At 45.6% G+C, this 22875-nt stretch overlaps 1 protein-coding gene and 1 long non-coding RNA gene across 2 annotated transcripts in view; one reads left to right on the top strand and one right to left on the bottom strand.

Annotated features, from left to right (window-relative positions):
- The window catches only part of LOC120979501, a 19927-nt gene extending 5637 nt beyond the window's left edge, over positions 1–14290 (top strand). The window contains exons 2-4 of the long non-coding RNA XR_005774302.1: positions 5700–5701; positions 10947–10955; positions 14280–14290. This is a non-coding gene — a long non-coding RNA (uncharacterized LOC120979501). The remainder of the gene's footprint in view (positions 1–5699; positions 5702–10946; positions 10956–14279) is intronic.
- Positions 12009–22875, bottom strand: MYOC (myocilin). The gene is made up of 4 exons (XM_040408290.1): positions 22223–22875; positions 15175–15249; positions 14696–14824; positions 12009–14385 (listed from the first exon to the last, which is right to left on the bottom strand). Exons 1-4 carry the CDS (start codon positions 22758–22760, stop codon positions 13601–13603), a joined length of 1527 nt encoding a protein of 508 aa, XP_040264224.1. The 5' UTR covers positions 22761–22875; the 3' UTR covers positions 12009–13600.

Genomic DNA, 22875 nt, shown 5'->3' with positions numbered 1-22875 from the left:
TGCAATGCGATTTTTCACGCATGATTGCTAAGGAGACGAGGGATGAGTTACCCGGGACCCCATTTACTTTATTATTTTCCATTATAACATGATTATAATGAAAAATAATAGCATTCTTTAATTCAGAATGCCAAGTAAAAGGTCCATTGTGGGGTTAAAAAAGAAAAAAAAAATTAACTCTCCTCATCCACTTGATCGCGCAGCCGGGTTGGTCTTTCTTCTTCTTCTTGCAGGACCTGGCTGGAAAAGGACCTTCAGTGACGTCATCGCGTATACAGAACACCGATCCCAAACCTGAACTTCAGTGAAGTCTGGGTACCACAGTGATAAAAACTGAATATCGGAACTCAATCGCAGTCAAAACTGACTGCAATTGCGTACCTACTCGCACAATTTTCCCTGATCGCAGACGCAACTCATCCGGACACGCTCGTCTGCTTGGCATAAGACGTGGAGGAAAAAAATTCTGTGCTTCACCGCAGGAATCTGTCAATGGGGGGGGGAAGGCTAGACTGCAATGAAGACACGTGTCATGTAATTACCAGTGTTCCATCACTATAGGCAGAGTCACCGTCACCTAGTGTGTGGCTGGGAGGCAGCTTGCTCTGTCAACAGTGAAGACCAAGCAAGAGTCAATTCCTTCCAAACTTCAAACCCATCCTTAAATTCCAAATAAATATGGTGATGACTAGGAGACAAAGGATCCATGCCAGGTTTTCACAAGTTTGTTGTTCAGATTTAGTCCCCCTTCCAGATGAAAATCTAAACTCTAAACTTCCACTATAAAATGACATTACAGACAAAATTGATGTTCAGATTTGATTTATTGCTACATATTGTTCCCTAACAGGTTTTTTTTTTTTTTTTTTTAAGGATAACGAGATTCAGTGGTCAAGATGGAGAGTGTGAAAAGAGGCCCTGCTGGTTGGATCATGTCAACCCATCTTATGTCAGTTACTTTGAATTTACTCTACCTCCTGGTCTTCCATCTCCAATCACGCTCTTGCCACCTCCTCCACCCCCATCTCCTGCTGACATAGGTGCCATGGAAAATACAGAGACCTATCCTGCAGCATGATTCAGTTCTTTGACTTGGATAAAGATTTAACTATTTATTTTAGTATTTTTTGAGTAATTCTAATGTAATAAAGATTTCATACAAAACTCTGAATCTTACTGCCCTTTTTGAAAACTCAAATGCATGAATGCAAATGACTGGACCTGCTGGCTGGAATGGGTGTCCACAGGATGGGAATGGGACCTGTGGTTGTGATCTTCACAGCGGCTAATCCCAGCTCCAGCGCTCAGTCAGGCCATGTGTACAGTGGTTGTTGGAGGGAGCCAACTCTTCTTCCCCCCTCCGGGCACACCCTGGACTTTGGAGTCTCTGGCCTGGTGGTGGCTGGGGTGCCCTTGATGTCAGATGAGCAGTGTGGTGCAAGGAAGGAGAACAAGGGCCCTGGATGGATATGGAGAACAATGACCAGGCTGGTTTGGTTATAGTAAAATGATGATGGGTGTCCCAGTGCAAACGCAAGCAGGAGGCACGGTTTTCAAGTATTTCAGAGTAGGCTTTCCCAAAGGCCTCCTGCACACGGCCATTTTTTTTCCCCGTTAACTGCCCGTTTTTTGTGTTCCGTATAGTTCCGTATACAGACCGTATTCATTTCAATGGTTCCGCAAAAAAAACGGAATGTACTCCGTATGCATTCCGTTTCGGTATTTCCGTTCCGTTTTAACATAGAACATGTCCTATTATTGCCCGCAAATCACGTTCCGTGGCTCCATTCAAGTCAATGGGTCCGCAAAAAAACCGGAACACATACGGAAATGCATCCGTATGTTTTACATTCCGTTTTTTGCTGAACCATCTATTGAAAATGTTATGCCCAGCCGAATTTTATCTATGTAATTACTGTATACTGTATATGCCATACGGAAAAACGGAACAAAAACACAACGGAAACAAAAAACGGAACAACGGATCTGTGAAAAACGGACCGCAAAACACTGAAAAAGCCATACGGTCGTGTGCAATAGGCCAAAGGCTGGGGAAAGGAGGTGGCTATATGATGGCCCTCTCTGAGTATTTCTATAGATACTGGTTTCTTTAGATACTTCCCAAATGACCAAAGGTATGCAATTTCTCTCAATATTTCTCTTCCATGCCCAACTGAGGGGCATGTCTTAGATTGTATGGCCACACTAAGTGCAGTAAAATCTACAGCTGTATGCATGCTTTACCTTTACTGCCTTTGTCCAAGCACTGTCCATTTATGGTCTGCAACATTCTGCAAAAATACAGGGATTATTTTGTCCTGCTTCAGCTTATCTGTTTTACCAGCAGCAGCATATGTAGTGTCCCACTAGGTAAAGGTGGGCACTACACAAGGGCTAATGTGACCATTGTAATGTATATGATGTGTTATGTGTATTTTCCATGTGTTATCTGGGTATCAGGCCTGTTAGGGTGTAGTTCCTCCTCCTAGACATTAGAGGGAGCTAGGGAACCCCTAATATATATAGTTAGGCCCAGACAGGAAAGGGTAGTGTAATCCAGGAGGCTAGTGAGTGCAGACTAGCCAGCCTGTGAATAATGAGCCAGAGTTGGCTCAGAAGATTATCACCAGGGGAAGAGTTGCCTCCTGAGAAACCAAGTTCCCATAAGCAGAGCAGAGCCAGTATTCCAGCTAGACGAGTAAGCTGAAGGGCAGTAGGATTTTACCTAAAGCAAGGATATATACCTGAGGAAGTTTGCTACCAAGGATAAAGCCAGCATTAGGGCATACGGGCCTTGGGATAAAGACAGCCAGGAGTTCTGAGGAATAGTGCAGCCTGGTCTGTAAGTGTTGTTTAACCCTCTGAGTATCTTGCAAAGAACATTGTGCCTGCCATATATATATATATATAAAGCCTGCTTTATACTGCTGCATTACTTGGAACTTTACAAAAGACTGTATAAAGTTAACTGTTTCCAGTAAAGAAAGTTTGGTTCACCACAACAGCGTGTTCCTCACTTATTACTCACTATCAACAGGCACTGGCGTCACGAACCTTAAAGGGACCTTGCCCTAAGCACATTAAATATCAAACATCCAGGGCACCTCACCTATATACAAAGAGTGCCCAGAGGACTTCTGTGCCAGCCTCTCCATCACTGCTGTACGCCTGCCCAGGGTCTTCCTACAAACTGTGAGTAACCCATAGCAACCCTCGTTTGCCTAAGTAACTGTGACCTCACATCGCAATAACCTGCAGCGCTGCGTACTGCACATACACGTCTTGACTCTTCCGCAAAACTCTGCGTCTGCAAGTGCCCAGGGTGGGACTTCACTTCAAATGCTGTCTGCATGGAGCTGCTTCACCGCCCCTCCCCTCTTCTCTCAGTGACAAGTGTGGAATTCAACCAGAAGACCACTACAGCTGTCTCTCAGGGCAGAGGGGACGGGCTGTGAGAGCATTTAACAGTGACGCCCCACCCTGGGCACTTGCAGAACCAGAATAAAACTTTATATTCAAACTACTCCTGATGAGAAAAGCTCCTGTCTCTCATGCTTACCCCTGAGGCCCCCCCCCCCCCCCCCCCCCATACTGGAAGTTGTAGTTTTGCAACATCTGGAGGGCCGCAAGTTGGGCCTCCCTGCATTAAATCTGGCAGAGGAACAGCCTGCAGAAGTTCTCTGGATCCAGCTTTTCACCACCAGAGCCCATCACAGACTGCGGCATGGAATAGGAGGAGATTATTATTATTATTATTATTATTATTATTATTATTAATAAAATATATAATTTATTTTTATCTTTGCCACTTTGGATGAGCATACACGGGGGCCATGATCATTACTACTGGGATTACTATAAGGTCATGGTAGGGGGGACTTATTACTGGGGGTACTACAGGAGTGGAGCTTTAGTGCATAGGGTGCCCCCAGATATAACTTCAATGCAAAGTTTTTCCTGCTTGCAACTGTCAGGTCAAAATGCAACCCCATTCACTTTCACTAGTTCCTATGCTGCAGGGCTACACTACAGTGTTTGGCCGTGCAATGTGGATCACTGCCAAAGTCGCTGTATAACCCTCGCCCTAGGCTACATTGAGATTTTATTTTATTGCTGCTAATGTTCACATGATTCAGCTGCAGTCTGCAAGAATGCATCAGTGAAATGTATTCCTTTGGACTGCAGCTGCCATTTGGCTGCAGTCCAGCTTTAGGCCTCTTTCCCACTACCGTTTTATTTTTTTTGTTTTGCGGGCCGTTTTTTGCGTTCCGTATACGGAACCATTCATTTCAATGATTCCGCAAAAAAACGGAATGTACTCCGTATGCATTCCGTTTCCGTTGAAAGATAGAACATGTCCTATTATTGCCCGCAAATCCCATTCCATGGCTCCATTCAAGTCAATGGGTCTGTGTAAAGGGGGAATATTAGTCACCAATATTTATGCAAATATCGATCATTAATATTCATAAATGGGAGGAGCCATCTAGTGATAACTCCGCCTATTTATGCCTTTATATAATAACAATACCTTTGCTATGCTTTACACTAATCACTTATGCTAACTGCATGCGCCTTACTAACTCGCTACCGCTAACAAGTACACGCTACACAAAAGGGTACAAATATAACAGTATTTATTACACCAAGCAATACACTACGCACGCAGTACACTACAATACAGCACTAAATATACAATCCTAAACTACACTACACGTTCCCAATTCCACCCATCAACTAACTAGACAATTCACACATACAAGTATATTAACAATTCCACCCGTCTGTACTCACTGTCCCTACGGGGTTAACGGTGGCACTGCAAGGGAGTGCAGGCCACAGACACTATAGATTCAGCACTGCAAGGGTTACTTGCAAGTGAGTGCTGAGGTTTACCAGGGGTACAGCAGGGATCAGGGACACAGCAGGGAGTGGGGGTTATCAGGGGTACAAATAGGGGGACTTAAGGGTTAGTAGTGTCCACAGGATCAGGGGTACAACAGGTGAACAGACTGCCAGGGTTATAGGGTTACCAGGGCAGGGGAGTAACAGGGGGGTATATAGCAGGGACCAAGAGCAGGGGGATCCACAGGATCAGGGGTACAACAGGGGAACAGACTGCCAGGGTTATAGGGTTACCAGGGCAGGGGAGTAACAGGGGGGTATATAGCAGGGACCAAGAGCAGGGGGATATATATCAGGGGGGTTCACTTAGGGTAACAGGGGGGGGTATATAGAGGACTTAGGGTAATGCTACTTAGGGTAGCAGGGGGGGGGGTATATATACAGGATACTTAGGGTAATGCTCGTTGTCCAGGGAGGCTCGTTGGTCCAGGGGATGATTCTTCAGGGGTCGGGTCCGGTCGGGCTCCTTGTGGGGGCCGCGTTGTCCTGAGCGCCGATGCGCTCACCAGGTGGGGGCCCCGATCCTGCACACCTCCCGGAGCGCAGGACGCGCTCCTCTTCTTAGGTGGGGGGGTCCCGAACCTCCTGCTGAGTGCAGGGGCCGCCGGATATTTATCCCCGGCGGCCCGCACTCCCGCGCCGTCCACCAGGGGGCGCGCGCCCCCATCATCCGCGTGGGCTGGCGCAGTGATATGACGTCACTGCGCCGGCCCGTACATCGGGGACGCGCTGCACACCAGGCGGGAGAAGCCTTTGATCTCCCGCCTGTGGCACTCTGCATTCCGGCCAGCGAGATGTTAATTTCGCTGCTGGAATGCGCATAATAGAAGGAGGGGAGGCTTCTCCCCTTCTCCTATCATGTATAATTGTCGCCAGCGGCGCTGGCGACAATTATATCAAAGGGCTCAGATTCTGTTGAATCTGAGCTCTTTGTATCCATCAGGATGACCGGACCCTTGTCCGGTCATTCTGATGCAATTAGCCAGATTGCATCGGTGTGAATGCTTGGGGCCCATTCACACCGATGCATCTGGTTTCAGGTGTAGGAGGGGGGGGAATATATAGAATATACATGTGTATTGATGCTTGGGGCACATCCATACACATGTATACACTAATACATTCTAAGGGGGATTATATAAGGGGATATATAAGGGGGCACAGATAAGGGGGCATTATAGGATACAGGGGGCATTATAGGATTTCCCCAGTCGTCTCCATGACAGCACAAACTGAGATTGCCTTCCTCTGATAGGACAGGAAAAAGCACACAGAGAGGTTAAAACCCCACCCCCACCCCTCATCGCCAGTGTTTTTTTCCTGTCCTGACAAGGAAGGAATGCCAGAGAGGTGCTGGGAGCTCTTCTGGGTTCCCTAGTCCTTTTTTCTTCGGTTTTTACCTTTTTTCTTCTCGCCCTGCTACGGCAGGGGGTCATCCGTTAGACCGGAGGTCGGTTCCGGGGTCCGGCTCTTCCCTCCTCCAGGTGCGGTCTATGCCCGGGTCACCCTCATTCATGGTGACCCCGGCGAAATTCCCTCTGCGGCGGCCCAGGCGGGCTTGAAGCAGTGCGGTAGGGCGGCTGGAGCGACGCTATGACGCGCTTCCCTCCAGTCGCCAGGTGATGACGTCGGACGCCGGGAGGCGTGGCCAGCGTCGTGACGTCACGGAGGCCGCAGCCGGCGCCAAATTCAAAAGGGACACCGATTCGGACCGCTCTGAGGCCTCTACGATTCACCCTACCTGCTGACAGCATCGTAAGTGGACGGGAGCTGAGAGGATGAGCGCCCCTACCACCACTGGCTCGGGTCCTGAGCCCCCTACCACTCTGGGCGGTGTGAGTAGCCTGCTGGCACCTTTTCTTATTGCATATTTTCCCTGCAGTGGCTGGCCCTTTCCTCCCTTGTGTGTTGCAGGGAGAAAAGGAGTCTACCTCCTCTGTTAAATCCAAACCCAGGAAGTGCGGCGTCTGTTCTAAGCGCCTTCCTTCCTCAGGGTCCAAGTTACTGTGTAAGGACTGCACCTCTACCGTGGTGAAGGCAGAGTCCTCTAGTTTTATGGAGGAGATCAAGACTCTGGTCAGAACGGAGGTCCAATCAGCGTTGGCCGCTAGGGACCCCCCTGCCTCCCCTATACCCCAGCCCTGTCAGGGCCACAGACCACCCTCCTCCAGAGGCCTGGACTACTCCGGGAGTGACCTGGACTCGGCCGACTCTGTTTTGTCAGATGCGGGGACTTCGGCTAGATCTCAGGAATTGGAGGAAAGTAGTGAGTACAGGAGATTCCTCTTTAACCCAGAGGATATAGAAGAATTGATCCGAACCATCAGGGCTACTATTAAGATGGAGGTCCCTAAGAGGTCCAAGTCAGTCCAGGAGGAGATTTTCGGGGGTTTAGGGGAGAGGCACAAATCAGTGTTCCCGGTCCCGGACAATATCCAGAAGATGATACGGGCAGAATGGGAGAAGCCAGAGAAGGGTTCCTTTATCCCACGGGGCCTCAAAAGGCGATACCCCTTCGACGAAGCGGACTGTGCCGACTGGGAGACCATTCCCAGGGTGGATGCTCCCGTCGCTAAGGTAGCGAAACGTACGGTCCTTCCGTTTGAGGACGCAGCGCAGCTCAAGGACCCCCTAGATAGGAAAGCCGAGAGTCTGCTCAAGAGAACCTGGGAAGCTACAGCAGCTCTCCTAAAACCGGGGGTAGCAGCGACATGTGTGGCTCGTACACTCGCGGTGTGGCTTGAACAACTAGAGCACCATTTAGCGAATAAGGCCCCTCGGGAGGAGATCCTGGATAGTATTCCTCTTCTGAAGAAGGCTACTTTCTTCCTTGCCGATGCCGCTGCAGAATCGGTTAGGCTTTCTGCCCGCACGGCGGTTCTGTCCAATACCACCAGACGGGTACTACGGCTTAAAGCCTGGTCGGGCGACTCCGTATCGAAAAACAGGCTGATATCCCTACCCTTTCACGGTCAGTACGTGTTCGGGTCCGACCTGGACAAAATCCTTGAGAATGCCACGGACCGTAAGAAGGGCTTTCCAGAGGACAAATCCAAGTCCAGGAGACCGTTTTTTCGGAGGCCCCAGCAGGATCCCAGGGCCGATAGGAGGAGCCGCGAGGGTCGCGGATTTACGAGAGGCGGGAGAGGAAAAGGTTTTTTCCTTAATCCCAACAGGGGAGATCCCTCTCCCTCTTCATCAAAACAATGACATCATCCCGGTCGGAGGAAGGCTCAGCTCCTTTCTAGGGGTTTGGGAGCAAACCATCACGGATCCATATATATTAGGCATCGTAGAACATGGCTACACTATAGAACTGGATTCCCTTCCTCCGCAGAGGTTCGTCCTGACCAAGCTCACCAGGGGCCTCGAGTCTCCCTTATCCGAGGGCGTAAGAAACTTATTACGCCTGGGGGCAGTAGAAAAGGTACCCGCCAGAGATTTGGGGAAGGGTCACTATTCCCCCTTATTCCTGGTCCGGAAATCGAATGGCAATTTTCGGACCATCATAAATTTGAAACCCCTGAACAAACACATCACCTACCACAAGTTCAGGATGGAGACAGTCAAGTCAGCGGTGAAGCTCATCAAGAGAGGGTCTATGATGGCTACAATAGACCTCTCCGACGCATACTTCCACATCCCAATACAGGTCCGTTCCAGAAGATATCTGAGGTTCGCGGTGGAGCAAGGCGGGACACTTTGCCACTTTCAGTTCAAGTGCCTCCCGTTCGGCATATCATCGGCACCCCGCATATTCACCAAAGTGATGGCGGAGGTCGTAGCCTCCCTAAGCAAGGAGGGGATAATAATCGTCCCTTACCTAGACGACCTGCTAATAGTAGCAGAATCCTCAGATCTCCTTCACAGACACATCCAGGTGGTTCTCTCGCGCCTCCAGAACTTGGGCTGGTTGATCAACCGGGAGAAGTCTGACATGTTCCCAGACCATCGGAAGGTATTCCTGGGTATTCTCTTGGATTCAGTTCTTCAAAAATCTTTTCTCCCTCCGCTAAAGGTACAGAAGCTGAGGTCAAGGGTCCTCCACTTCACCAAACAGTCCCGTTGCTCAATAAGGCAGGGCATGGAAATGCTGGGCCATCTCACCTCCTGCATCCCCGCGGTAGCCTGGGCCCAATTCCATACGAGGCCTTTACAGAAGCTGGTTCTAAAGCAATGGAATGGGTATCGATCATCCCTGGACCAGGGGCTGTCAGTGTCCCGGGAGGTAAAGGCTTCACTGGGCTGGTGGCTCAAGGCAAAGAACCTGGAATCGGGAGTTCCATGGAGGCAGGAAAGTGTGTTTTCCCTCACGACGGACGCCAGCTCTTGGGGCTGGGGGGCCCTCACGGCTTCGGAGACTTTCCAGGGGATTTGGTCCGAGGACCAGAGAGAGATGTCCTCCAACTACAGAGAGCTCCGTGCGGTGTGGGAAGGCCTCAGGTCCATCCAAATACAGGCCAAAAATCGCCACGTTCTGGTCCATTCGGACAATTCTACAGCGGTGGCTTTTATCCAGCACCAAGGAGGAACAAGACACGGTCATCTCCAGAGGCTCTCAGACCGAATCTTCCTTTGGGCAGAAAAGAATCTACAATCCCTTGCGGCAGTACATCTAAAGGGATCCCTGAATCTCCAGGCGGATTACCTCAGTCGGCAAAGTCTGGATCCAGGCGAGTGGTCTTTGTCCCAGATCGCTTTCCAACAAATTCGGGACCGTTGGGGGAATCCCATCCTAGACCTGTTCGCATCAGCAAAGAATCGCAAGGTTCAGAATTTCTTCTCCCTCAATCGGAGAGACCCATGTGTGGCAATAGACGCTTTTACCCAGAGCTGGACGACTGGCCTTGTCTACGCCTTTCCCCCGATACCAGTAATCCCAAGAGTGCTCCAAAAGTTTCAGTCCGAAAGGTGCAGACTGATTCTGGTGGTCCCATTCTGGCCCAGGAGAAGCTGGTTCGGGCTCCTCAGGTCCCTCAGCCCGGAAGATCCCATTCGTTTCCGGCCGGAGGAGGGTCTTCTAACCCAGGGTCCCATACCGCACCCCAATACCAACCTCCTCAAGCTGTCCGCTTGGATTCTGAGCAATCCCTCTTGCTAGGGCTAGGGCTCTCTGAGAGAGTAGTTAAGACCCTCTTACTCAGTAGGAAGTCTAACACCTCCAAAGCGTACCTCAAGGTTTGGAGGAAGTTCGCCTCCTGGGGAGGAGTCAGGTTCAACCGGTCCACCCCTAATATCCCGCTTATCCTGGAATTCCTCCAGGATGGGCTGGATTTGGGTCTTGCTCCTAACACATTGCGAGTTCAGGTGTCTGCCTTGGGGGCCCTCTATAATACCAGCCTCTATGAGGTCCCCTGGGTAGCAAGATTCCTGAAAGCGGCAGATCGACTAAAACCCAGAGTCAGGAATATGGTCGCACCATGGAACCTCAACACTGTCCTTTTAGGGCTGTCAGATGTTCCGTTTGAGCCTCTGCTCTCCCTATCTATTAAGTGGCTCACTCTGAAAACCATCTTCCTAGTGGCCATATCCTCTGCAAGGAGGGTTTGCGAGCTCCAGGCCCTGTCCATACAGGAACCCTTCCTCAAGGTGCTAGACGACAAGCTCATTTTCAAATTAGACCCCTGTTTTCTCCCTAAGGTGGTCTCCTCCTTTCATAGGTCGCAAGATATAGTTATCCCGTCTTTTTTTCCTAATCCTAAAGACGAGCAGGAATCTAGATTCCACAATTTAGACGTTAGGCGTTCAGTTCTTCATTATTTGCACGCCACGGAGGAATGGCGTATCGATAAAAATTTATTTATCCAATTTGCAGGTCCAAATAAGGGTAAGAAGGCAGCTAAGAGCTCTATATCCCGCTGGATTAGATGCACCATTTCTGAGGCCTATAGAGCTTCTGGCAAGGAGGCTCCTACATCCCTTAGAGCCCACTCGGTTAGATCGGTCTCCACTTCTTGGGCTGAGAGAGCCTCTGCTTCGTTAGAACAGATCTGCAGGGCAGCTACCTGGAAGAGGGCCCACACCTTCACCAAGCATTATAGGGTGGATGTGTTTGCTGACGAGGACTTGGCCTTTGGACGTAAAGTCCTAGGTGCTGTAGTCCCCCCCTAAGTTACTTTGTTAGTTCTCAGTTTGTGCTGTCATGGAGACGACTGGGGAAATGAGTATTACACTCACCGGTAATCCGGTTTCCTGGAAGTCTCCATGACAGCACAACTTTGTCCCGCCCTTGTTTTTTTTTTTCTCTGTCAATAGACTATTTGGCTAGCTTTATGTTCTACCCCTTGTCCTAGTCCTGTTATAATACACTGGCGATGAGGGGTGGGGGTGGGGTTTTAACCTCTGTGTGCTTTTTCCTGTCCTATCAGAGGAAGGCAATCTCAGTTTGTGCTGTCATGGAGACTTCCAGGAAACCGGATTACCGGTGAGTGTAATACTCATATATCTATTAAGGGGGCACATACATATATGAATTCCCACAGGGGCATGGATGAGCCCCTGGGGAATATCAGAGAGCACAAGCCCCTACAATAGCCTTTACATCACAAGCCCCTACATCATAAGGGGGCACCAGCCCCTACCTCACATATTTCCCACAGGGATCACCATGGGCAGACGTGCGCAGATGCTGGGCACATCTGCGCACATTGTCCCATGCTGCTATGTCTAATGTATGCACATATATACCATACATGCCCGCACGTGTTTGCAGGCATGCATGGATATATATGCATACGTCTCAACCGTTCCTCAACAGTCTGCAAAAAAAAAAAACGGAACACATACGGAAATGCATCCGTATGTCTTCCTTATCCGTTCCGTTTTTGCGGAACCATCTAATGAAAATTTTATGCCCAGCCCAATTTTTTCTATGTAATTACTGTATACTGTATATGCCATACGGAAAAACTGAACGGAAACAAAAAAACGGAACAACGGATCCGTGAAAAACAGACTGCAAAACACTGAAATAGCCATACAGTAGTGTGAAAGAGGCCTGTACTTATGCTAGCTGACAAGCTACTGCACCATGTGAATAGACCCAAAAGCATTTACTGCCTGAAAACAAAGCATTTCAACAAATACACCAATCGCCAGATAAACAGTAGAAAATAGTCTTTATTCTTATAATATACAAGATATTTGAAAGCAACAACTGCATTTTGTTTTGATACATTTTGACCAATTTTGATAGAACAAGATTCTTCATATATTTATCTACATAACAAAACCTGTAGTAAGGATAATATCTGCATCGTAACATTACTTTGGAATGTATTAGTAAGTCTTTTTGCTGTAGGATGAAAACTAAAAATGTATAAATGTATTTTCTACCTTTATTATAGGGTACAGGTTTGATTGAACAATATACAGTTACATTCTGAGGGTCATATATTTGACAGTGCACTTTGTATACATAGGTTTGTAGAGGCACGTGCTTTACTTGATGCATAAATCCCTTATTACACAGACGTCCAGCAGCATTGCGTTAGTAAAGGGTTAACACCACTTTGCAACTAGTGACTGGGTGGTGAAATAGATTTTATGTGGCACACAACGTGGATGTCATGAGGTTTAATCATAAAATTAGTCTGCTTGTAGCCCCTTACTAAAATAGGTGTGACCTTGGTGCAGAATTCAGAGCAATCAGGCTTTGTTTCATCAATCTACATGACTGCTGTCACAAAATCAAAAGCTTGGTTGACATATTGAACACTTACACGCCACAGGTAGGTCGTTATATCTAATCAGTAAAGGGTCCGACACCCAGCACCCTCTTGATTGGTTGTTCCTTGCAGCCTCCAGTGCTGGACCTAGCACTTTCAATGGAGCGGGAAGCACAGCTCCGTTCAAAGTGTAGTGGCCATGCTGGGTTACTGCAGCTCGGCTCCCATTCACTTCAGTTGGAGCTGAGCTGCAGTAACCCGACACGGCCACTACACTTTGAACGGAGCTGTGCTTCCGACTCCATTCAAGGGCTAGATCCAGCATCGGTGGCTGCAGGGTGTGTCGAACCTTCACCAATTGGATATTAATAACCTATCCTGAGGATAGGTTATCAATATCTAGAACTTGGAAAACCCCTTTAAGCATCTATTAAGAGTTGCAGAGATAGTTATGATATCCCAGTGATGTTGGAGATGACTCCCATTCTTATTTACTATTCTGTCTTTCCAAGAAGGATCATGGCTTAGCAATCTTCACAAAATGTGTACCTTTGACTAAAAGGGATTGATTTATAAGAGGTAAGATTTGGTGCTACAGACTTTTCCTGCATGGAAGTACATACTATGCTTGGTGGCCGGTTACTCCAGTTCTCTATATGTATCCAATAAACTGTGTAAGCATAACTAGCCTATGGGGAAATCTTTTCAGATTCCGAATACAAGCATGATTTTGCTCTAGGTTCTGCCTTCTGATTGTATCTCCTAATGCCACAAACGTTACAAAGCATTATTTGTTCCCCACTTCCGCTTGAGTATATGGTACCTCACTGCAAGGAAGAACATGTTTCAGTGGCTAAAGCACAGATAATATTGGGAGACGTGCATGAGAGGTAGTTCCTCTTAGTTCTTGGCTTCTTTTTTTTTTTTCTGCAGCAAAGCTAACCCCCTCCCTCCTAATGTCCCCCATGCCAACCGGCAGTCTTCCCACCCTGCCTTTTTCACATATGATTCTCCACTTCCATGTTTACTCACATTTTGGAAAGCCTAACATCATAGGCCACCATGTTATAATTGTCCCAGCCATAAATTTTTTTCTCAGTTGGGTTGTAATCCACCATACTGGTGTAGCCATAGAGATTCTGAAATGGGATGCTAGTTTGCTTCTGGACACCTGTGTGAGTATCAAAAGCAAAATTGATTGTGGTGGTTGGAGAGGCATAGCTCCCAACCGTGTAGAGTGAGCCACACACCATGAAAGCATTAGCCACGGACTGCTTCCGAATTGTGGTGTTCCAGCTCTGCTTCGCTTCCAAGGTTTTGGGATCTAACTGTGAAATAACTATAGATCCTTTAGTATTTTCTGTGCTATAGATCGCCCACAAACCCATCTCATCCACTGCCAGATCAATATCTGTATAGCCTCCCCAGGAATAAGGGAATTTACCATGATATCCAGCGTCAACAAGTTCCTTCTGGATTGCTAACGTTTCTGTTTTGAAATCATATTTTACTAATATTCTAGATTTTCGGCGTACGTAGTAGAGAGAGCCCTTGTATACCACGGCCCCATTGCTCTCCATGGAACGAGGTACAACATATACTTTGGTAGGATAGCCTTTTACTAGTTCATCAAGAGTTTCGTACTCAAAAACTTGACGTATGTCTGCCCCCACAGTATTTATTCTCCAAATAGTGTCCAGGGTAAAGGGAGATGGTGGTTCAGGGTCTTTCATCCAAACTCCATATTTCCCTGCTATATTATCTGCCTTTCTGTAAGTAGTGGGTTCGCCAAGCCATGTAAGTTCACCACATCCTGGAAAAGAAGAGAAATATACATTTCCAATTAGCTTTTATTAATGAGATTTGCAGACAAACAATTTGGATGAACTGCCTAGAATAGGATGACTGCCAGACTGAACAATATATACCCTGTTGCCAAGACATGATACACATAGCTATTTCATAGCATCCACTTCAGAAAATCAATTTAAGGCCAAGTTTTTCATTGTCTTTTTAGGAAATGCTAATGGAGCATTTAATGTAAGGTTGGTGTAATGTATTGTAAGGGTGGTGTGATGAGGTTTTTTTTTGTCTGACACAAGCATTCCGAAAAAAAATTGTACCATCTGTTCCCGTGTCCTCTGGTCCTTGACTTGCTGAGTGAATTTCTGGTAACATTCTAGAAGCCGGAAGTGCTGTCAGCTCTGATTTCAGCTCCTGGTACCCCACCCCGTCTGCTCCCCAGCGAGACACTAGAAAATGAAAAGAGACACTGCTAAAAGAAGACCTTAAAAATGGAAGAAATAATGTAGAAAGCGCATAATCTCTATAATGTGAGTACTTTAGGTCTTTTAAATAAAAAATATTATTGAATTTACATCTTATCTTTTAATCCATTAATATTTTGAAATGTTAAACCTGCGATTGGGCTTGCAATAAATTTACCGGTTTTCACTGAGTTTGTATGGTTGAAGGCATGAACTATGTAAATTATGACATTGGCATGTTCTCCTCTCAACTAAAAATGTGTTACTGATGGCAAACGTTGTCATTCTGATTCTGTTTATTCCTATGATGGTGAGGAGGAATTGAATAAGCTTACATTCAGAGGGTCCACCCCTGCTTTGTACTGAGGATTTTCTGGCTGCCACTCCACGACTTCCTGTTGCAGAGGGTTCTGAAAAATGAAAGATTTGCAAACAATTAGAGCATTGACAGAATAACATAGTAATATTGTTTAATTAGTGACAGACAGGCTGCAAATAACCCCAAAGCCACCAAGCGCTCATTTGCCCAACAGTTATATATTTTTTTGACTCTCCCAAACCCATTCTCGGCCTGGCCAAACATACACATGTTCTCAATGGGAAGACGGAAGTGAACTGCCAGGTACCTCTGGTAGTGGCTTATCTCACATCAAAACTCAAGATGCCTGATCTCTTTCCTCCAATATCATCTATAAGGGGATAGTGTGTGCACACCCCCATAAAAGACTGTTGGTCCTGCTGAAATAGTCAGATTTTCCCAACTTTTATACGTATGAGCACCTTTAGGCAGTGTTCCCCAACCAGTGGACTGGGAGACATATGTTGTTCTTGGGCCTCCTGCATTTGGTTTCCATGCTGTTAGCTACTCTAGAAACTGCTGTACACTTTTGGCATCAGGGTTGTCATAGTATTAACCCATTAGTGACATTGGGCACACAGTACACATATGCCAGATGGTCTTTAAAGATGGTGCCCAATCAGGAGTTGAGCGGGAGCTGCAGCCACAGGATGCCTGCTGTTCTATGCAGTAGACCGGTGTTTCCCAACCAGTGTGCCTCCAGCTGTTGCAAAACTACAACTCCCAGCATGCCCGCACAGCCAAAGGCTGTCCGGGCATGCTGGGAGTTGTAGTTTTGCAACAGCTGGAGGCACACTGGTTGGGAAACACTGCAGTAGACAACCAGTGCCATAGTGCGTGATCAGTGATAATGGCAAACGCAGACTTTAAACCCCTCAATTACGACCACGGCACATATAAAAAAAAAAGTTATGGAGGTCAAAATATGGTGATGATTTTAAAGTATTAAGAGAAAAACGGTATAAATTTAGTATATCTGTAATTGTCCTGACCCGCAGAATGAAGTTAACGTCATAACTAGGGGTAAGCAAACTTCAAGTCTGATTTGCGTTATGGATTCCGTTTTGCTGGCCATAGACTTCTAAAGGCATTCCGTTATGCATTCCATCATGGAATTGCGTTATGGTCCGTGGTAACGGAATCCATAACGCAATTCAGCATATACCTGAACTTCAAAAAGTTTGCTCATCCCTTGTCATAACGCTGTAAAAATCGAAATCCATAAAACTGGTAAAATTGCATTTTTGTTCCAATTCAACTAGGTTTTCTTTCAAGCTTCCCATACATTGTATGCAATATTAAATTGTGCCATTAGAAAGTACAACTTGTGCCGCAAAAAATTAGCCCTCATACGTCTATTTGAATTGAAAAATATTAAAGTTATGGAAGTAAAAAAAACAACTTAAGCACTTCTGTGCCCTCATTTTAGCTATCAGTGGAGGTCTCAGCACCTGGACCTACATTGATCACAACTACTCGCGTGTTATTATTTTAAGTTGCAGATACCTGGTGGTTGACTGCCAAAGAATTACATAAACACCAGGGGTGTAACTGCCATAGCGGCAGACCATGCGACTGCTATGGGGCTCGGGGCAAGAGGGGGCCCAGTATTGGTTGGGATTATCTCCTCTTCTACTGGAGGTGAAAACTTGGACCTCTAAAGGAACAACTTTTAGAAAATGAGGCCGTTGAAAAATGGCCCAAGGGTCATTGAAAGGGGTTTAGGCAGAAACCCTTCTGTCCTGTGTGGGGGGCCTGATTTGATCCTTGCTATAGGGCCCTTACTTCTCTATGTACGCCACTGATGAACACTAATGCCAAAGTGGCAAGATTAATCCCATTTGTCACACTGGTAAATTAAAACTTTACTTTTTTTAGAAAATTGATTAAGAAAATATTATCAAGGACAAAAGAAGAAAATATGAAGAAAAAGTGTATATACAGAAGGAGAGAAAAGGATGATAAAGATATTTTCTTATTAATGTTCAGTGTTCCTCAAAACCACCAATCCTGTTGGTTAATGGTTAGTCTATGGAAGACCCAATACACAGCATGGACACACCAATTGTTCCATTTAGTTGCATCTTATCTTTTCCCATAAGTTGACTAGAATTGGATGTAAGACTGTTTTGGTTCATCTAATGAAAAAAAATGGAGATAATTGCTGATCAAGGCAATGGAAATGAGAAAGAGGACAGTTGTGGTAATTCTTATAAGGAACTAATGCCATCAGAGCAGTGAACAGTTGTGGTGTTTGGTGGCAATAAACTAAAGAGATAGAATTACTGTGTGACATTATAGCACCAAAAAGTACATCAAGAGCATCCCCAGTAGGGAAAACTATTGAAGGTGAAGACATGTTGAACATGGCTAATCTATCTATTGAATGGAATTGGACTGAAGGTTGACCAGAGACAAATGCACATTGGTCATGAGAGGATGTGGGACATTGTTACGTGCTTGGCTCAAACATCCTTCTATTCTCAATTTGTCAACAGCAATCTAATATATTTCCAGCATTGGACAAGAACATGGACATGTAGGTCTAGGTCTTGACATAATAATGGGACATTGCCACAGCAGGGCCTATGGGGTCCTTCAGTAGACAACCTTATGTGAAGATGACTTTAAAGTAAATTAATTGACCTGTTTTTGCAATGATAAGGGAGAATTTATGCCGTAATGAAAAGTAGACATGAATGTGTTCTTCTGCCGAGCCTGAGATCTAAGGGCCCATATGCAGGGCTGCTATATAGGTGATATGTGTTGTACAAATCCATACAGTGGAACCTATAGGCTGCTACGGGCCCATACTATACCTCAATGTGCCTCTGATTCTTTTATATTCTCACAGATTCTTTAAGACTCTATGATAAAAAAAATATGGAGAATAGGAGTCTCCTCTTTGCTTCTCTCCATTTATATATTTTATGCACTTGTATAGCGCTACTATATTCCACAGCATTTTACAGATATTACCATCAAGCTGTCCCCAATGGGGCTCACAATTTTAGTTCCCTATCAGTATGTCTTTGGAATGTGGGAGGAAACCGGAGAACTCGGATTCGAACCTCGGACCCCAGAGCTGCAAGGCAACAGTGCTAACCACTGAGCCACACCGTGCTGTGGATGGATGATTATTATCGAATACAAAAAGACTGATTCTTAATAGGAAGTTTGGCATAAACAAGATAAATTAGGTTGGGGTCAGATGACTGTGTGAATGACATTAAAATTCTATTAGTAGGGTTAAATGGACTTGTGACACTCTGCTGGGTTGAGGACTTGTACAGTCATAATCAGAGACTATAAATTCTTTGCTGACACAAGATATGGGCTTCTCTTGAGGCATGTCCTGTATCATGTTACTACTGCTTGCAACCCAATGAATTTGTTGATGATGAGCAGGTCATGATCTTTTTGACGTAACCTCCAGGGGTAAATCAGTTGGGTCGTATAAATAAACAGGTCAGTCAACCTAAGACTCAAAAGCTGTAGAACGTCATGTCCCCGTATCCTTCAGTCTACCCTTCTATGTGTGTTTGGAACTGTTATGGGTGATCAGAAAAAAAACAAAAAAATCCAATAAAATAGGCCTTAAAATAAATTTATTTTGATCATTATATTTGACTCTGTTGAAGTCCTCGCACATCATTCCAAGCTACTTTGTGGGATATGAACAGCAGATTGATTCAATATGGATGTGTCTTGCCCTATCTGTTTTGATCATAGACCCAGTAATATATTGGACTATGTAGCTCTATGTAGTATAAAGAAAACTATGCATGTGCACTGGCATTATTGCAGTGTAAGGCCGGAATGTTAATGGTAGTATCTTCATACATTTTCTACCTTCTGATTTGTATATGGTTGTGTAGCCATGTTTTATAATTGATGTGTGGGGTTACTTACAGTAGATGAGTGTTAAAAGGGTTATCCAGCCTTTACTAAGTGGTCCGATACCCCGCACCCCCACCAATCAGCTGTTCGTTGGAGTCAGAATTACATAGCACCATTAAACGTGTAATGGAGAGAATGCGTTAGTACAGTGCTGCCCCCATTGACTTTAATGGGAACAGTGCTGTAGTAACAAGCTCCCTCCTCTACAAGTGTAGTTACAGCACCAACCTCTGGCAATAGAACTACCCCCGAACAGCTTATTCTGATCCTGAGGATAGGCCATCACTTAATAAAGTCTGGACAACCCCTTAAAGGGGTTGTGAAAGAGTGTTTCAGCAAACCCCTTCATATTGCCCGACCTGTAAAGAGAAGATTACTTACCTGCTTTTCCGGGGCTGGCTCCCCGCTTCTTCTCCTCTAGAGCTGCGATGCTCCACTAGGCTCCCTCAATGTCAACATCCTGTTTGACCTCATCACAGCCAATCACTGTCTGCGGCAGGGACCGGCTTCCCTTACGTCATGACAAATGATCACATGACGCAAGAGAATCCGCCCCATTCTTGCGAAATCCCTTTAAAGTGGCCATACATGTTAGTCTACAGTTGATCGAAATGAAAGATTTTAACCTACATTATTGTTAGTCGGGTGAAATTTAACAACGAATAATCGTTAACCAACCAGTGACTGACCATCATTGTATCAAATTTTCGTCCAAAAAAAATCTTTCAGTCAAGGAAGGAACGTTCCCAGAGAAATTATTCATCGGCCACACAGTTTTTATTGAATATTTAACATCCAATATGGACTTAAATGTGTATGGCCGTGTCAGCAAAAAGATTGTTAACCCGATGATTGTTTGTTCCAGTGCTATTCAACCATCAACCATCTTCTATCTAATGTGTATTGCCAGCTTTCGGGTTTACAAACGTGTTCACACAGTAGGTACTTCAGCATGAAAACAGCACATGGGTTACTAATACTAAGTTAGGAATTAGGGTTGTAACAAATCTGTATCGGATAAAACAAGCACAGCATAGAGAAATAAGGACAAATAGACTTAGGACAAAATATAGGATTGAGCTTAAAGGGATTGTCTGGGTTCAGAGCTGAATCCGGACATATCCCATTCTTCACCCAGGCAGCCCCTCTGAGATGAGCATCTCATGCTTTTTCAGCAGATCCTAGAGCAGTGCTAAAGAGTACCCATTAGTTCCAGTGACGTCACCGGGCTCACTGCTAGGCGGAAGCCTCCGCCTAGCAGTGCGGAAGCCTCCGCCTAGCAGTGCAGAAGCCTCCGCCTAGCAGTGCAGAAGCCTCCGCCTAGCAGTGTAAGTTTGTAAACAAAAAAGCTCTTGCCCTGGGCTATACAGTGTAGGGCAAGGGAGAGGATCAGAGCATGAAATGCTCCGATGCTCCTGTCAGAGGGGCTGAGTGGGGAAGAAGGGGATATGTCCGGGTTCATCTTTGAATCCGGAAAAACCCTTTTAATGGAGTGATGTGATAAAAGGTTCAAACACTGAAGAGGTATGAGTTCCTGGTTTACAGATCAGATTTTAACAGCCGATCTTTTCACCCCATAACTTGCTGACCCTTCTCTCCCCAGGTGACAGGTGTATTTGATGACATGTCAAACTGCAAGCATTTAGTGCAAACATTTTCTCCAGTCTTAACTCCTTGTGTGAGTGAAAATACACCTGTACAATGGTCAAATATAACAAAAAAAGCCTGCCAAATTGAGGTCAATTGGCTGTAGAGGCTTAAAGGGGTTGTCCAGCTTTTTATGCGCTTTTAAATTCTTCACATACCCCCCTCCGGACCTACAGAGACAAGCATACTTACCTGCTACCCGCTGCATGGTTCCAAGTCCATTGGTGTAGAAACAGCACCACACTTGGCCATAGGCTGTGTCTGGTATTGCAGCCCATTCAAGTGAATGAAGCCAGGCTGCAATAGCAGACACAGCACACATACAGATTGGCATGGTTTCTGAATGAAAAGCTTAAAAAAAAAAATTCCAATCCAGGACAAACCTCTTAATCCTGGCAATGCGTACCGCTGATTGCTAATTTTGAATGTGGCTAATATGAATGTATACGTTTAAAGGGGTTGTCTGGCTTCCTATAAGTTTTTAAATTCTGCCCCCCTACCCACGGGACCTGTGGAGTTTAGCATTATTTACCTGCTCTCCAATGCTTGTTTCCGGCTCCATTGGTCTACCGCTCTCTTCGCCGCGCTCTGGTCCCCGCATGTAAACTTCCAGCACAGACAGAGGCCATATGCACCACTGCCTGGCAGCAGAGGTGGCATGCCTCCCAAGTGGCACATCACTGAGTGACGTGCCGCCTTGGGGATACATCATCGCTGCAGCAGCGCATGTGATCTCCTTGGTTGCCAGAAGTTTACGTGCAGGGACGCGAGCGAGGCAAAGAAAGCAATGGACTGAAGGAGCCAGAACCATGCAGCGCAGAGCAGGTAAATATGCTTGACTCCTAGGTCTGGCGGGGAGGGGGACAGAAATTAAAAGCTTATAAAAAAAAAAAGCCAGACAATCCCTTTTACACATATGTCCCTATATTCTAGAACTAAGCAATAGTCAAATTAGCAATTCATGGTAAGCATTATCAGTTTTAAGTGTTTTTTTTAATTTTTATTCAGAAACCACGAGCTGCACTACCAAGGACAGCCTATGGCCAAGAGTGGTGCTGTTTCAAAAAAAAAAAGACCCCAGACAACCCCTAACTAATTTTTAACCTATCATTGTTGTAATACAATCTTAGATGATCACAAGAAAGTCTTGCTTCCCACAGAGTACTGAATACAATAAAAAAAAGTAACATATTACCTGTTCTACATACGACTGAGCCTACCATACACGTCACTTCCTAAATATGATCCAGATGTCATTACATAATGAAAGTTATATGAATATGTTTATTTGGTTTGCATACTTGTAAGCGTTGGTTTCAGTCTGGAACTAGATCCTTTTTAGATGTTGGCACTCTCTAAGATTTACACTAGTCCTGCAGCTTAATTTGGCAGACTTTCATCAAAATGAGCTCTCGACAATGTCATATTAGACCAAAAACATGCAGTTATAGTTATTTCTGGGTGACATTAAGGCTCACCTTGTTTTGAAGGTACTGGCTGATCTCTATTCCTAGATGTCTCGACAACTTGAGGACATTGCCTTTGTTGCACCTTTTCTAGCCTCTCAGTTAGCCTCTGTTTTTCTTCTTCCAAAGAAGACTTCTCCTTCAGAAGGTCTGAATAAGCCATCTCCAGACTACCCCTTTGACTTTCCCATTCATCCTTTTCCAACTTCAGCCTCTGCAGTTCTATCTGAGCATCTGTGAAAGAGTGGGGTGCAGAAGTTGATTGTCCAACTCCTTCACCTCCCAATAACCTGTTGATCACCTTCTCCAATAAGCTCAGCCTAATTTTCAAAGCATCAGCATCTTGTTTGACAGCAGAGTTTTCACGTTGTAGTTCCCAAATAGCTGTCATTGCTTCTCCAGGTTCTGTGCAGGTTCCTTCCCTAGGACTTGGAACTGTGAATGTGTAGGTGCACTGTCCTTGACGATCATTCGCTCTTCGAAGTTGGGGACTTCCTTGCGCCACACAAAGCATAACTGAAATAAAAACAGGAAGGGTAAGAAGCCCCATTATGCAGCACTTTGTCCTATATTGGTGTGTTAAGAGAGGTAAAAGTAAGTTTCCAATAAAAGTTCAGCCTGAGAGACAAGTATCACAGTGAAGCTATGAGTCTCCAGCTACAAGA

The sequence above is a fragment of the Bufo bufo genome, chromosome 9 (assembly GCF_905171765.1).
Source record: "Bufo bufo chromosome 9, aBufBuf1.1, whole genome shotgun sequence".
Lineage (NCBI taxonomy): Eukaryota > Metazoa > Chordata > Amphibia > Anura > Bufonidae > Bufo > Bufo bufo.
This window is presented reverse-complemented; position numbering and strand designations above follow the sequence as displayed.

Bases quoted from the DNA above. Each gene is read 5' to 3' on its own strand.
- MYOC (XM_040408290.1), bottom strand. From the start codon at position 22,760: ATGGGGCTTCTTACCCTTCCTGTTTTTATTTCAGTTATGCTTTGTGTG. The intron at 15,250-22,222 runs GTGAGCCTTAAT...TTCATTTTTCAG, and splicing joins GCCAGTACCTTCAAAACAAG to AACCCTCTGCAACAGGAAGT. The intron at 14,386-14,695 runs GTACAATTTTTT...CTTCTTTTCCAG, and splicing joins AGAGGACACGGGAACAGATG to GATGTGGTGAACTTACATGG.